Source organism: Labrus mixtus, chromosome 10 (assembly GCF_963584025.1).
Source record: "Labrus mixtus chromosome 10, fLabMix1.1, whole genome shotgun sequence".
In the NCBI taxonomy this organism is placed as follows: Eukaryota; Metazoa; Chordata; class Actinopteri; order Labriformes; family Labridae; genus Labrus; species Labrus mixtus.
Window position 1 is genome coordinate 25,339,922 of NC_083621.1, and position 17,577 is coordinate 25,357,498.

General features: G+C 39.7%; 1 protein-coding gene across 3 annotated transcripts; it reads left to right on the forward strand.

Moving 5' to 3' along the window:
• The first annotated feature begins 3,562 nt into the window (after nt 1-3,562).
• On the forward strand, nt 3,563-16,007 carry rell2 (RELT like 2). 3 transcript variants are annotated; one of them, XM_061048818.1, is made up of 6 exons: nt 3,563-3,862; nt 11,261-11,485; nt 12,297-12,359; nt 12,653-12,716; nt 13,087-13,263; nt 13,347-16,007. In XM_061048818.1, the coding sequence occupies exons 2-6, from the start codon at nt 11,275-11,277 to the stop codon at nt 15,184-15,186; spliced, it is 2,355 nt and encodes a 784-aa protein (XP_060904801.1). In that variant the 5' UTR covers nt 3,563-3,862; nt 11,261-11,274; the 3' UTR covers nt 15,187-16,007. The 3 variants fall into 3 exon arrangements, with proteins under 3 accessions (XP_060904801.1, XP_060904802.1, XP_060904799.1); XM_061048819.1 differs by lacking the exon at nt 3,563-3,862 and adding an exon at nt 4,131-4,389; XM_061048816.1 differs by lacking the exon at nt 3,563-3,862 and adding an exon at nt 9,668-9,821.
• Nucleotides 16,008-17,577: the final 1,570 nt, after the last annotated feature.

Below are 17,577 nucleotides of genomic sequence, written 5' to 3' on the forward strand. Positions count from 1 at the left end.
ATTTTTTTTTTATATACATATACTCTTAAATTAATTTAATCAAAATATTATGTGATTGTCTTTTTTTTCCTACATTTTTAAATGTTTCTTGTGTGTGTTCATTCTTATTAGGCAAGTTTATTTGTGTAGCACATTTCAACAACACGGCAATTCAAAGTTCTTCACACAAGACCAATATTTACAGTCTGTGCACAAGACATCAAAAGCATCATGACAGAGGAAAAAATAAACATTAAAATGGAAAATTTAAAAATCTCTAAAAAATATGTTAAATTACAACCAAAATCATTCAAATAAAATTGATTGAAATGAATAAAATAAAATAGAAATTGAAAATATAAAAAGAGTAGAGTAATACACGTAAACGTTTCAGTGCAGATATAAAATTTTAAAAATGTTCAGCTGTATACAGGTGAGTCTTCAACCTCGATTTTAAAGAACGGAGAGTTTCAGCAGACCTGCAATTTTCTGGGAGTTTATTCCAGATATAAGGAGCATAAAAACTGAACGCTGCTTCTCCGTGTTTGGTTCTGACTCTGAGCACGGAGAGCAAACCTGTCCCAGACGACCTGAGCGGTCTGGGTGGTTCGTAATTAATCAGAAGGTCACCAATGTATTTTGGCCCTTAACCATTCAGCTCTTTATAAATCAGCAGCAGTATTTTAAAATATTTTCTATTACAGACTTGGAGCCAGTGTAAAGACCTCAGAACTGGAGCGATGTAATCCATTTTCTTGGTCTTGGTGAGGACTCTAGCAGCAGCGTTCTGGATCAGCTGCAGTTGTCTGATTGACGTTTTAGGCAGACCTGTAAGTCCTATTAGTCCCTTTAATTCTTGTGATAGACTAGATAGTGATAGGCTGACTTTATAATTGTCATCCTGTTATCCTGGCAGTCTGGACCCAAAACACATCAGTTTGACCTCTGAACATTCTGCATTTCATCTTTATCAAGCTGAGGAGACAACACATGATGCACCTGCGGAGGGACAGGGGGCGCTGGGCGGAACGGGTGAAGGTGGGCACCATGGTGGTGTTCATGGGAGAGAATAAGGGAGAAGGGTGGGGGGTACATTTTAATCCAGCACTGACCAGCTCCTTCATTTGGTCAGAGAACTACAGGTGTGGGGAGGAGGAAGATGACCTGGTTGGGGTTCGAGGGGGCAAGGGCGGTGAAATTTGGTGAGGGGGTTGAAGGTGGGTGCCCTTCCTCTTGGTTCTGATGTCGCTCTTCTTAAGGACTCTCCTCAGATACTGGCAGATGTGATTCTTGCCCACGGTTTTCATCGCTCTGTGGTTTGAGCTGTTTTCTTTTGTCTCATGTCCTTGGCAGAGAGAACTGATGGTTGACGCAGGAAGTAAAATAGGTTAGAGGTGAACAGTTTCACCCCTGACATGTTCAGGCAAAATCCATCTGCCTTAAAAAGATGTCTGCGTTTCCAGAAAAATGTAAAAACTGTTAATAAAATTCAATGAATGAGCATTACATTCAGTTGTAAGCCAGTTATTCAGTGCCAACAACCTGCTGAATCTCTCCTCTGCTCTTCTGACTGGTGGTATGGGGCCGCTGATAAACACATCCACATCCAAGGGGCTGACCATCTTCAGCAGACCAGTGAAGTCCTGCTTCAAGACTTCTGATTGTTGTTTTGTAACATAATTTGACACTATCTGCATATGACATTCTTCACAGTCGGGTGTTCAGCCCCAGATCCTTTCTGTTAAATCAGAGACCATATCTCTGGGAAAACACATTACTTTGGTGTTTTTACTGCACATCCTTTGTACATCTTTAACAGCAAAGTCACCCACAATCAGAGTCTCAAGCCCAGGCTTTAGCTTTCCCTGTAGACTTTTACTTTTTGATATGTTTTCAGTCCTTACCCTGGTGTCTGAGGATGGAGGACCAGATGAAGATCCAGGGCTCTGCAACAGAGGGGAATATCTGTTCTGTAGTTCCACATTTGGTTGTAGAGGAGGTTTGTTGCTTACCCTCTCCTTTGCATCTGTCCACGGCTGTGTCCTTCAGATACCGCGGTTGAAGAGGCACTTTGCAGGGGAGGTAGTGCGGGCCAGCCGGTCTCATCACATATCTCAGCGCGCTGTGTTCTACCTGTTATCTGTATCATCTTATTGATTTTATGTCTTGTCTTTTAGAACATTTGCCATCCATATTTATTGTATTGTTATTTGATTAAATTCTCATCAGTGTGCATTTGTTTTAAATGATTTTCGCACACTACCTTGCATCACTCACTTTCTGCACTTTTGTAAATTGAATATGTCCGAAAGCTGCTATAAATCAAGTTTGATTTATTACTTTTTACTCAAAAATCAGGTCAGGATAAAGGCCAAAGGGTCACATCTGGTAAATGGTTAAAATTGAGCTTCAGGAGTTAACGCATGGTTCCAAAACCCACTTTCACAGATTAAATTCTTTGCAATCCCCCCACGCCCCTCACCAAATACATCGGCACATAAAGATATATTGATGAACACCAAATGCACTGTCAGATAAGCTCTTTGATGACAAATTCATATATTTTGTTCTCAAACTTTATCTGCAAAAAGTGTGTAAGAGCAACTTCAGTGTGAGAACAAATTGTAAAAGAGAAGAAATAAAAAGTGATACTGCAACATGAAAATTCACAATCTTTAAGATCAAACAACAGTCACTGCTTTAAACTGTTTTTTTGAAAACCTGACTCTTCAAATCCCTTAAAATAAAAAAATAAAAATCTTCTTTAATATTTAAACTTCCAGTCCTTCAATGATTTCAGTGACTATTGCTGTGAGCTTGTTTTGTGCTACAGGTTCTCTCAGGTCTGGCGTACAGCTGTGAGACTGTCACGCTTACTTTATTTTCAATGTCCCGCTTTGATCTGTGTTGATCTGTGTTGTGTGTTGATTGAGGGAACAGCAGTACTTATCTCACTTATCTCACAAAGAAAGGAGAGTGGCTCTCTTACTGCCAGTTAGGTGAATCTGAGGGAGAAATATGACTCGTCATATTTTCTTGTCTTTTTTTCAGCAGTTGTGACGTCTGCTCTAGATTCACTGTCCACCATAAACATTTACCTGGCTTTGATGGCAGCATTATCTTTATATTGACCCCCCCCCCCCCCCTTAAAGGTCTTGACGGCCCCACTTTGGGAACTACTGAGTTCATGCATTTGAAGGTGCATGATATACAGTAGGACAGATCACTTTAAGAGAGAAAAGAATAGTCTACATTAAAAACAGAACAGATACACAGTGGTGGCAAATCTTTCCAATCGACCCTCTGATTGTGTTGTCATGTGTTGTGATGTTTTGGCTGTTCAAATGACCTGAAAGCACCCAGTGCATGCAATGCACCTTTTGCACTCAATCAGTGAAACCATTTAATTCTGATCATTTTTCAAATCAACAAATAACCCAAGAGTTTAAGAGCAACGTTCACTTTATTAAGGTCTATTATGGACTTGTAAACCTGCACAGTATTATCATTTAGAGATTTTGATGATTGGTTACACGTCCTGTAAATTGGAGGCTACTCTTTGTGCCGTGCGATGGGCGGAGGTTGAAGCCTATAAATAAAACAGATGTGCGCAGCATGTTTCAGTGCAGGTGAAGCAGCGTGGAGCTCCGCTGTCTCTCTCTCTGGATGAACGAAGGTTAAACTCAAACCTGCAGCAGAGGCAGCCAATGCCGCAGACAGACAGATGCCTCCCAGCTTCCTGTCATTCTGCCCTCCTCAGCAGACCGACGCCTCCTCACGCTCCGGCCAGAGGACACGGAGCAGACTGCAGCCATGGGAGCGCATCAGCCCACCCGCAGGACCACCGGAGAGGACCGGGCTGCTGCACTCTTCCTGACCGAAGGTGAATATCCGACTCAGCTGTATTGCTGTCTACATGTCTCTGAAGTGTAATGTTCCTTCTGACTCATTTAGTATTTAACCTTGAGGATGCAGATAAAGTGTGTGTGTGCTCGGTGCGGGCTCAGTGGATGGACCCCTCACTTTGGTGGGTCCCAATGTGCCCACGGAGATGACGATGACGATGTGGTTTGGGTGTCATTGACTGGGTGGGGATGCTGATGCAGTGATTCAGCGTTACTGTAGGCTAATGGCACAGTATGCGGGATGTCCCTGAATAAGAAATGACTGGCCAGACTTCATAGGAAAATCTTTTACTTGAGGCTTTCTGACTTATCGGAGTGTAAACTTACTAAGCAGAATAAAAATTAAGCTATTTGAGGAAACTCTGAAGTCGACTGGATAATTCGGCCTCATTTGATGCACCAATATTTACTTATCGTAGTGTTTAAAACTTAAAAAATGTTTCGCGTGCTAGAGGTCTTCCGCCAAGATCAACCGCACCTCAGCTGCGGCCACAGCTTGCTAAAGGTAAGGTAAATTAAACAAGGATACAATTATTGATGGATTTTGTGTGAGCCGAAATGAAGAGCAGAAAAATGTGATTGCATCAAGGTATTCATTTATATTCGTGACAGATTTGACCTGTTAAAAAAAAACAGCAGAAGCAGAAAGAGACATTTTTTCGAGTGAAGTCTGGTGCGAGTGATTCGCCTGAACGCCGATGGGAGGCTGAAAATCTTACGCACAACAATAAATCATCCGACGCTGGTCCTGCGGTGGTTCCCATTGTAAAACTCCAAAAATAGTCCCACGAAGGACCTCCGGATGAGGTTGTGAAATTTATTTTAGACTCTTTTGGGATTAAATCCCAGACTCTGGCACGAATGTGTTCTGGTCCGGAATGAAGAGGAGGGTTCCCATCTTTCTCTCAGGAAGTTCGTCAAATATTAATCAGATGGCGCTCATTATAATACTAATGTAGACTCGTACATGCAGACTAGTTCATTCATTTATGCATCACTGTAACTTGTGATTATCTAAAGCTGAACCATCGTTGATCAATTCACGTCTAAACCACAACTTTGCAGAGTTTCAGATGTTTTTAGCTGACTGTTGTAATTGTTTATCCACTACTCAACTATTTGAACCTCTGTTCAAGATAATCAGCCAAATATGTCCACATTTTTACCATATTTCAGCATCATTTGAATGTCCTGTTTACACCTTTGTGCTAGTTATTACAATCTTGTATTTCATTTCACTTTATAACTGTCACAGCTGATAAAATAATAATTGGATAGATTTGTTAGATCATCATTTTTGCTCAAGTGATGCTGCCCCAAAATCAGAGGATATATACAGTATACAGGCGACAGGTTTCAGTGCAGCAGACCCTGGCTCAACCCTGTATTCAATGTCATTCTTCAGTGGTCAAAAATAATTTAGAAAAATCTAAATTGACTGTAAATGTTTTTCTTATTAGTTGAGCTCTACTCCACAAAAGTTCTGCACAAACCTGCTGGGTAAATGTTGAACCTCATGAGGTCTGTGGCTGAGCTGTTTATTCGAATACCTGACATGAACATGCTTGCTTGCTGTGTGATAAAATGTATGAATTATTGAGGGGAAAGAGATCAATAAAAGAAGGTCAGGTCATCTACATAATTTATTTAGCCACATTTGCATTGTGTGTTGAAGTCTCAGACACAAAAATGTAGATAAGTTTACATTTGTCGAGGACATGCAATCATAATTTACGTCTGTAGGCCGCAGCCTCTTTTGTGTGAAGGATAAACCAATCATGCATTTCACTTCATTTCATTTGAAACCTGTATTTATTGTTGAAAAGACACTGAGGTTTCCCTCATCTCCAATGCTGTCAAGATTACAAGCAAATTAAAAACAAGCAAAAACAAAAACACATCCACATATACTCAAGAATAAAAACAATAGAAATCAATTAAAACTCTTACAATTGGAAATGGAGTGACTAGAAATCAAGTGTCTAAACTCTGCGAGAGATGGAAGAACTTGAATCTTTAGAGATTACCACAGTGAAGAGGAAAAGGCAGACATTAGTTCATGCTCCATGATTGATAAATATCCTTGGAGTTTGGTTGTGGATTGATTTATTTTTAGACAGATATATTTCAAAATTAAACGTTGGGAGGAAAACACCTGGAAATATCTTGGGAGGCAAGATAAGTTTTAACATGTCGTTGACAAGTTGTTTTCACAGTAAAGAGGAACAAGTGGAAAAGAGTATGAAGCAGCTTCATCATCTGCATGAAGGTCCAACATGTTATCCACTGGTAACTTGATGTAAACATAACCACCCAACCCACCCACTCGCTGTTTTCATTTTATAAAGGACATGTGATATCCATAGTTAGGCATGTATTAGCTGCCCTGATCAACGGACGAGACCATAGAGGTTTGTCAAGAGGTTTAAACCCCACCACAGCTCCAGCTCTCAGCCTGTCGTTAGGTTGAATGAAAGTTACGGTGAGACAGGATATCCTCACTCAGGCTACATCATTTGGGGCTGCAGGTCCAAATTGGGCTCAAAATTGGGCCTTAAATAATCTAGTGTGTAGCCAGCCTATAACCAAGTGTATTTGTCTAATTTCTAGTCATAAACATCTCATTACACTTATTTAAGCCAAATTCACCTGACAGATAAATATCTTATTCACCAACATGAATACGGTTTGAATTGCTTGTGATAAATAAAAACACCTGCTAATGATTCAAGTAAGTTTTACTTGTGGAGTGTCATGGACTGAGATGTACTAACTAATTGAGATAGTAGATACAAAGATAGTTTTCATAACTAGTTGTAAGTTGTGGTGTGGAAAGCGAGTGGCAGGTTGTCGTTGCTGTTGTTGTTATCCATACAGCCTGTATCAGCTGCTCGCTGAGAGGACGGACAGATCCTCCTGGAGAATGAATCCGCAGAAATAGGTTGTCGTCCTTCTATTAATAGTCCTGGTGCTAATCATAGTTCACCCTTTGTCTGGCACACAAAGGTTGTCGGGCTAACTGAGGGAACATCCTGGAATTTAATGAAATAGCTCAATAGCTCTGACAATGACTTTTCTTACTTACATAGCGTTACATCTTGACTCATAAAGACTAGAATGGTGCAGTGGAATCAGCTTTTCCCATGTAGCATCACTGCATCAAAATAATGTCCATCATAAAAACATTCTCCTTCCTGTCGTGACGCAGGTAAACTATTAAAGATCCCCTGTGATGTCACAGCTCTCTCACGTTATGACTGGTTCATCCAAGCACACCCACCCCCTGCACACACACACACACACACACACACACACACACACACACACACACACACACACCACTGAACGAAGCAGAGATGACTCAGCATCTTTATGACCTAGACTGAATCACCTCATAGTGTGTGTGTGTGTGTGTGTGTGTGTGTGTGTGTGTGTGTGTGTGTGTGTGTGTGTGTGTGTTTAAGGTACCACCTTCCTCTTAGCATCATGTTTCTTTTTCGAACTGCATCTTTACCTGCGTATATTCTTTGATCAACCAGATACATAAAAAGTGATTTAATCCCGATTTTGTAGTTTCAATCTTTTGGAAATGGCTTTTAAAGGTTTTCCTCGTCGGCTAGTCTGACCCATCAAAACCTCTAATGGACTCGTGTTTGGTCTGGTGGTAAATTGATGAGGCAATAAAAGTTGGTCCATCCAGTTTACTCTGAGCAATAGATTAATGATATAAAAAGCTTTTCTACGGTGGCCTTGAAGATCAAATGCATATATATTTCAGGATTGAGAAAAAACATTTCACCAGAGGCAATCTTTTAGTCTTCCCTTAGGCATCCGCCATGTTTATACCGCGATTTCTAAAGTCTAACTCAAGATGGGAACACTGAATGACCCCTTGCGCTCTCAAAGAAAACAGGAAATGGTTTTGCTGCGTTTGACAGTGGCAGCAGGATCTCTGAACACTGACTGAACTGAACACATGATGGTTCATGTCGTGGAAACTTTACAATGAGAGTCTTGAGGAAAATGATGTGACAGCAGGGGCAACATGACCGTGAAGAGTCATGAGCTAGGCTGAAATAATAAAGAGAAGAGGAGGTGAAGGTTTTTGTCAGGGTGAGATAAGAGAATTCAAATTGTGGACAACTTGTCATGGTGAGGGTGGATATGTTTACTCTCGGGCCCGACCGATCTGGGATATTTGGGGCCGATATCTCTATTAGAAAGAAAAGAAATCTGATACTGATATATCGGCCGATGTCTTTCTAAGATCTGTAGCGATAGATATGGAAATACACATTTATTTCCATTGATTCCTAAAATGCAGTTATCAAACACTTATGGAGAAGATATACAGTGAAGAAAAGATGATCTCTCAACTGCAAAGTAACGGTGCATGTACGTGAATCACCACTTGTCAGTGTGGAAAGTGATGACACTTGTTGTAATCCATATAGCACCCTATGCTAGTGACAGCCAGAAAGTATCAACGATACTCAAATGAAATGCTATTTGACTGAATAAATCTAGTCATATAGGCATATGTTGGAGATAAAAAATAGCAGATACTGATAGTCACTAGATGTGCTAATATACGGGCTGATTAATTCCCATGGGACTTTGGGTTTATTCAAACTTGTACAAATTCGATGTCAAACTATCACTATTTATTTCCCCTTTATATTATTTTCTCCTCTGTATTAAACCTTGTTGCAGGGTAGAAAACATTTACAACTGATTGTCCAAAATGCTTGTAGTAAATGCAATGGGGTTCATTTGTGCAAAATCTTTCAGATTTGATGAGCTCTCAGTCGACTTTAAAGTTATGCTGGTGAATTTGTGAAGCTGCACACTGAGATTAAGTGTTAATACCCCTGTGTCAGCGCATTTGGAGTCAGTAGTAATTGGCTGGAGGAGCAGTCATATTAACGTTGATGTCCCGCCCCTTCCTCTAACCAAACCACACATTTAACGTTCAGATACAACAGTCCACATACACAACACACACACTCTATGGAAAGTTCAATGACTTTGGTGTTAGTGGATGTTACGTTTCCTCTCACCATTCCTCCTCTACTCTGATAATCTGCTGCACACAGCAACGCAGGAGCCTCAACAAGTTCTGATGATTGTGTGTGTGTGTGTGTGTGTGTGTGTGTGTGTGTTTAAGGGGCGTTTAAATATGCTGATAAGCAGCAGGAGGACACCTCTGATAAATTGCTGAATGTTTACACTGTGTGTGTGTTGGTTTATTTACACATTCACTATTACAAATTACATCACCTTTTTTTTTATTATTTAGTCGGGCCGTCAAACGATAAAGAAAATGTTTAATCGTGATTATTTTGCATTTTAAAATAAAAATAGTTTGGCTTAAATTTGGAATCTTTGTACTGTCTTAAGCTGAGAGTAATTTACTGGCTGTTTGAATTCAACACTGCTTTTATTTTGAAATAAAGTAAGGACCTTCTGGTTGACTGAAGGTTATGTTCACTTATCCAAAGGGAAAAAATGGCATGTGATTAATTGTAATTTAAACATTTAATGCATTCATTTTAGACCTTAATTAATTGTGATTAACTAGTTAACTGACAGCAGTTTCATGTAAATGAATCTATATGATGTATCTATGCAGTACAGTTAAGAGAACTGGAGATCAGACGTTAAAACTAAAAATTACGTTATTTTTATAAACTTCTTGACGTGTGAATGTGATTTGTTTAAAAACAGTTTTACTGATGACGATAAAGTTCTTCTAATCAGTAAAGGAGGGGCTGAGGGAAACCCCGACTGAACAGGAGGGGCACACACTGTCCTCTGGTGCAGCTTGTTATCAAACACACGTTTTTACTGTTTTTCTACCAAAGGTTTGTTTCTATTATCGTGAATATTCTCAGATTTCCATGATTGGACGTATCTTCTTATTAAGCCAGCTGAATGGTAAGAACGATTTTTATGTGTTTTTCCAGGCGTGTGCATTTAAAGGAAAGATAGTAGCTGGGGTCAAAGTTAAGCTTTTTAAAGTATGTAGACCAACATGAAAATAAGATTTCAAATATGCCCAGCCTAATGTTTGCAGCAAACCTTCATGAGGAGTTTTATTGTGACAGAACTTGGTGGTGAACAAAACTTTATTAGAAATAAGTAAAGATCACACATTGTTCAAATGTCTGCGAATGTCTTTGAGGAGGGTTTCTACCGTAACATTTTGATGCAGTGCTGCATGAAAAGATGTTTTTAATGGAATTATCTTTTGCATTTAGGGTTTTTTTCCGCAGTTTTTCCCATCTGTGACTCCATCCATATTTAAAATCCAACTCAAAATCCACTAATGACCAACAAGCTCTTTCTTTACAATGTATACTACAATGTATAATTAAGCTTATTGTAGAGTTATTGGCTTAAATTAATTGTAAGCTTATTAAGCTAATAACTCTCCATGTATCAAATATAAATAAGGAAAAACAAAAACAGAAAGATAAAAAAATGAGTGACAGTCATGTAAGTTAGTTTGAGCAGTAAAGTCTTTGTGTCTCCAATAATTGGCTGCTAAAGCTGCATTAGTGTTTTTTTTTTCATTGTTAGCAATTTATTCCACTTTGGTTTTAAAGGTATCTTCCTTCAAAAACATGCTCGGGCCTCAGCTAACGTTAGCAGTCGCTTTCTTTGCAGCTACTGTCACAGTTTGATAATGCTGCACAATAAGATAAGAACCGTGTTAAACTGACTAGGAAGTAGTTGATTGTTATGGTTAGCTGTCGGCCTAAAGGTAAAGATACATGAATATATTGTACTGGCTTTTTGTCTAAAAATAACTAAATCAAATCTTGGGTCATATCAAACCTACTGCTTCTCTTGTACTGGATTAAAACAAATAAACATATAGGCCCACCCAGGTGCATGCTGGTCCTCTTCCTACTTACCTACCTACCTACCTACCTACCTACCTTCATACCTACCTAGCTACCTACCTACTTATTATTTTATTTGTTTAAATGTTTATTTGTGGGCTTTATTTTATAGATGAAACAGTGGATAGATTCAGAAATCTGGCAGAGAGAGCGTACAGAATGACATGTAGGTAAGGGAGCCACAGGTCAGAATCAAACCTGACTACAGCCTCCTTATATGGGACGCATGCACTTCCCACTAGGCTACCTACGCCCACTTTTACTGTAATTTAATAACAAAATAATAGAACAAAAAGGACTTTCTTGTTTTATTTATATACCCCTCAATCCAAATTGTATTGATTAAAAAGCCTCTTAAGGGAGTGAGGGCCCATTAATACGGCCTAATCCCAACAATTTAGTCATCAGAGGTTAAAATGCTGAAGGTATTAAAAAGTAGTCCCTCTTTTCTCTGTCTCCACAACTCAGGTTGAACCCACATTATGAGTGAGTTAGACGCTTCGGGGGTGGGGGACAATCCCCCTCCCTATATTATCTTTGTGGTGGTCTTCCTCTTCTTCCTCACCGGACTGCTGGGCTTCCTCATCTGCCACCTGCTGAAGAAGAAGGGCTACCGCTGCCGCACCGGGGACATGGACGAGGACGAGGAGGAGGAGGAGGAGGAGGAGGAGAAGCTGGGAGTAAATGCAGACGGTGAGTTTAAGAACGACTGAGTAATCTTTCCTGGACTTTGGAGGTTTTAATGTAAAATGTCAATAACAACAACAACAACAACAAAAACATGGGTTATCCAAGGTTTGAAAACACAAATTTATAACAGAAACATTACAGGAGGTTTGAAAAGCATTGGAATTACCAAGCAGGAAGGGGTCCTAGAAAATATTGCATGCATGAAATATCTCCATTTCCGTATATAGATATCCAAACATCCATAAATATACGTAAAGAATCACTGGAGGAATTTTAAACCTTTGCATTGGCAAACGTTGACCTGATTTTGTATGTTCATCACAAAGGATAATGCGTCTCAGGATACATATTAGTTCCTGCTCTATCTTTTAAATACAAACAAAAGACCAATAATCTGAATTGGATAATCCACTTTTTTTCTAAGGATGACATAATCCAGCACACTTTGATCCTGTTTATTATAAAACAAAAAGGATAAGACCACCCTGATCCAGGTACAGCCTTTAAGGATTACTAAATCCAGATAACCGGTGCTTTACAGGAGTCTCCACATTACATACTTTGTCCACAGGGGGCGCCAAATCCACACAAGTGTGGAAGCAATTTCATAAAATGACCAAATCTGTATTTATTCTATTCGCGTAAAATCTTTTAAACACTGTGGCCCAGATGTGACTGTAAACATGTTTTATGTGGACATCTTTCTACCATCTGTACTATGACTACTCAAACGGAGACACAGTTTGAGGGAAATGTTTCTCTGCATAATTTAAAAAGGTGTGACTTTAATGTGATTATTTTGTCTGTGTTCCAGACGATGATGAAGAGAATCAGGATACAGTGGAGCAGATCCTCAAATGCATCATTGAAAATGAAGGTGACAAATATAAACACATATTGTAACTGAAACTGTATTCAGAAAGTGTAGAAACTTTGATCTAATGAACTGTTCTGTTCTTTGAATCATTGGAAGTTAATACACATAATGGATACTTCAAAATAACAGCTGTTGATATATTATTAAACATACTAGATTGTACCTTTTTCATGCCCATTTTCAGCAACATGCTAATTAATTCTCACCCATCAGATCAGTTTATTTCAGAAAATCCGTCAAACAGTGCCTAACTCTGATACTTTAATATGACTTCTTCCTCTTGTCACATCCAGCTAACATGGAAGCCTTCAATGAAATGATTGGAAAGCACAACATCTGTGTGCGCCACGACCCCAGGTAAGCTCGTCCAGACAGTCATAGCAGAAACCTGCATAGGATTTACCAACAACACAGTTGAGTTCTGGGGGCCAGAAGTGGCCATGTGGGGTAGGTTGTATTGGCATTGTTACTACCTGGAGCACACATCAACACAGCCTGGGTCTATTGAAGGTGACAATGCTGCTTTGGTTGGAAACTAAGGGCCATGGATTAGGTTATGTAATCAGTCGGGGATAGGAACATAATTGGGATGAAGGTTGTCTTCAATGTGTGCTTATCCTTTCATTAGGCCACAAGCACCTTCCAATGCTCAAATGAATTACTACTCTCAAACTTCTTTAATAAAAACCATTTTCAGTGTTAAGACAATGAAAATGTTTATGTGCAGGTTGCGTAAGGAATCGATTGGTGGCGTTCCTCCCCATCTCCACACAGTCCACTCAGGAAGCGACCACAACTCGTGCCACCTCTGCGCCCAGGTCAAATCTAAAAAGGGACGAAGACAAAGCCGGACTCCCCGATTGAAACAACGACCTGGAGAGCAGACCGTCTTCTCTGTTGGCAGGTAACAAGACACGATTATACCACTATTGCAGTGACAGAAAGAAGCAGAATTATTTCACCTTGACTGTATCTTAATTATTTTAGGTTCAGAGTTATTCACACCGATAAGAAACTCCATGGAGGTCCAAATCCAATGGGTAGTTCAGGAGACCAGCTGGACCAATCCCAGGATAGCGACGAGAGGAAGGAGGGCGGGTACAATCTGAGAAGCATGTTCAAGGATGTCCGACCACCTTCAGAGAACACCAATGGGGTTGCTCCGGCTACAGGGAAACGCAGGAAAAGTTTAACCATATTTGGGCTGAGGCGGGGAAGCGACCCTGTTGTTAAAACAGGAGAGGGGATGGGAAGGGAGCCCGGAGGTGTTAGATTTGCTATTAAGCAGCAACCTGTGGTGCTGGAGGAAATGTTGCAGGGAGAGGACACTAAAGGACTCTCTGAACCTGGTACTAAACCTGGAAACAAACCTAAAACCGAACCATCAAAGAATCAAATCCCTGCTGCCCAAAAACAGGAGGCTAAAACTTCAGGTCCAGAAGATTCTCCTGCTTTGCAAAATCAGAAACAGGGCAACGACTCTAAACAAGGACCCTCTCCTGAAACTGGTATGAATCCCCGGATAAAACCTTCTGTTGGGAATATCACAGAGTCCATCCCAAACTCTCTTACTGTTGTATATCCTGCTTCGTCTGGACAGACATTTAAGATAGCAGAGAAACCAACAGACCTCGGAGAGAAGGCATTAATATATGAAGAAGGATTTGACCCTGGGCCTATACAGACCTCCACACCCATCGCCCCCATGTATGGATGTTTGATTCCTACTCATCACCCTGAATCCTATCCTAACACAGATTATCCAGTAACCCAAACTCCTCCTGACCGGAGCTCCAGCCCGGATCTCGACCCAGGTTATGGTGCTAACCTTGTTTTAATAAGCCTAGGGTCATCCCCTCCATCTTCTTACCCAACAAGGTCCCAATCTTCATTTTCTTCTTTAAAAACACCTACCTCACCTCTGGTGATCACACCGAGCCCCAACCTAGGTGCAAGAAATACATCATTGGGGGATACACAAACTGGCTTTTCCCCTATTCTTACTCCAAGCCCCAAACTCCCATCAGGCCGGGCTACATCCTCACCCTTTGGAATAAGTGCTAGTCCATTACAAGTCAGAACTCCTTCGCCTGGTTTTACGGCCGGCCTCACATTAGACACCACACCAGTATCACCAAGAACCCCCTCTTCTCCTGCGTACTCAAATGAGTCCTCTGAACGTTCACCTCGTCTGGCGTTGAAGTCAGGAAGTGTGGCATCAGTAACGTCTACAACCAGAGGTGATATGGTTTCAAGCCTCTTACCTTTGAGGGAACAAGAGCAAGAAGAAGCCAGTATCTCCAGTACAGAAGAAAAGAAAGAAACAAAGAGGGCTGGGATTCTGAAAAAAGCTAAACTCTCACCTGTTGAGGGATGTCAGCTCTCTGAAGACAGACCCACCAGTTTGCTTCTGTCGCCTTCCAGTCCAGCGCCCCCCTCCGGACCTGTAGGGAGCAGAATTAGCAGTGTGACCATCGTGAAAGCCAGCCCTGACAGCAAGAGAGAGTTTTCTGTTGTCACCATGGAGGAGAGGGAAGAATCCTCAGCGAAGGAGAAGGAAAGAGAGACTTCTGAACTTGGTGACAAATCAGAAAAATTGGAAAGTCGTCCAGCAGTCGACCAGGAGAGACAGGTTCCTGTTCAAGGTGTTGGAGAACCTGAAAGACAAAGTGGAGAGACTTCTGGAGCAGAGGTTAGGCTAACAGTGAGCCAAGACAGGGATGATATGATGGAGATGGAAGATATAAGAGACTGCAAAGTGACTCAGGAAGGGGACGGACAATGTGCAGAGGAGAAGGTGTCAAACGTTGAATCGAAACAGGACTGAGGTTATGAGTCTCACATGGAAAAGCAGAAGAGTTCTATGGGATAAGAAGCAGCACTCAGTGGACTATAGAAAATGACACGCAGTAATAATAAACTCAAGCAATTAAAAGCTGCCTTTAATCTTTTAACCACAGCACTGAATATGTCACAGCAAGACTGATTCATGTAAAAATATCAGACACTCTCCCACGTTTGGATTTTAAGGATGGTATGCAGTGTGTTCACCACAAATCACACAAACTTTACTTGATGTATTATTATTTGGCTTTAGTGGTTTGTATTTTTTCATGTCTTACTCTTACTGGTATTGACTTTCGTTTTTTTTTCTTCCTTGTGATAAATGTATGGAAACATGCTTTGAGCTCTGATGCTGCACATAAGCCAAGATGTGGTCTGAACATTACGAGACAACAATGTTGACAAAACTAAGATTTGATAAAGACGTTGCCATGGTGATCTCCAGAGATTACCAATCTATCATTTGCTAATAAGAATTTTGGAACAAATGTAAACACATACTCACATAAGTCACAACTGTAGGTTTTGTCTTGATAGGCTCTGGTTCATGCTGCCAATTAAGCAATAGGGAGACACATCAATTACATAGATATTCTGAAATTCATGTACCTTATTGAAACACTTAATTCTCACTCACATTGTTTAGCTGATTTCTAAAGAGAATTCAAATGGAGGCAACAATTCATTTTTTTGATATATGAAAATTTGGAAGGTGTCTTAAACTCTGAGTGTGCAGTCATGTTCCGAGCAGGCAACGTTAAAGCGAGAGGGAAATGGATCAGAATTAAAGTAACTTTGGTCTTGTTTCTTTCTTTCTTTTAAATTGTGGCCTGCAAGCTTTAATCTAACTCTGGTGCAATGCAATCAAATGGCAACATTGGTTTTAAATATTGTACATGGTCTCTTTACAATTTAAATAAATAAAGTTGGAAATATTTGTCCAAAGCTACTAGAATTTAACTTGAACAAACGTTGGCTCTTTTGTGAGCCAAATCCACTTAAATGGCTTCTTTTCATGAGTTTCATCTCCAAGAATTGCTTTTTCAGTCATTTCCATCCAAATTCACAACATTTAATATTACCTGACGACTAATGCTACACCATTAAAAATAGCCATTATATATACCGTTATATCCTGTCATTATATATATATTTATCTTGCTGAATAACTGAGGAAAAACTGGCACTGAAATCCAATCTTTGCAGATATAATTAATGCTGAACCCAAAGTATATCTTACACTGATGGAATTGTTAGTTTTGCTTATTTTGGTCAAAATAATAACCATTGTTTTTCACCCTACCTGATAAGTCTGATGGTCACCAATATTACACTTGATCATGAAATCAATCAATCAATTGGTTCCCAAATCTGGGGTCCGAGGGGAAGGGGCGCCAAAGATCTCCGGGGTGTCGTGAGGCTCGGTCTGCTCTGAGGTCATCAGTAAGTAGAATCATGATAAAACACTTCCTGGATAGTTTAAACAAAGGTCTGCTGTTAAGAAAGCCCATTTTGTTGGGATTTTATCAATGAAAACAATTAAAATGTATGTTTATTTTTGACAACAATGCAAAACTTTTTTTGTTTGTCTGGGCTCTGGGAGGGCTCAGCTTTCCTTGAGCATTTTCAACATCATCAGTTTATTAAATTTGTAATAACACAAAGTTATGTTTGAGTGTGTTACAAAGTTCAGTATGTACTCTTCTCTTTTTCTTCTTTAAACTCGCTGTCAGTTTTGGCTTCAGAATGAGTCATGTTGTTTGGGTGAAAATAAGAAAACTACTAATGTACTCGTGTGGGTTATTTGTCGCTGATGAGGTTACATGAGTGGTGCCACATAAATTCCTTAATGCACTTATGTGACGTTATGCATGTAGTGGCGATTCCAGAGTCTATAGGCAAAAACTGGAGCCCCCCCCCCCCCCCCCTCCCTCAACCAGCATTCATCTTCATTATGTTATAAATAATCTGACAACAACTAAAATGTTGTGAAATTTAAAGATTTTTCCAAAGTTACATTAGTTGTTTTTATATATATATATATATATATATATATATATATATATATATATATATATATATATATGAAGAACATTAAAAACCTTCACATTTCAAAATAAAACATGTTAATTAAGATTTACATTCAGATAGGGTCCTCACCGTGTTTCGATGCTCGGACTCTAAATGTTATTAAATGATTTTATTTAAATAACTTCAATTGAAACTTTTGAAATATGTGCTCAACTGAGAAAAAGTTTTAAATAGAAGAATGTAATATTCAGAACAATAAAATGTTGTAAAAGCTTCAATAAAGAACTATAACTATTTTTACATTGAATAAAAGTCATTTACTTTTATATTGTACCGTCGTTAT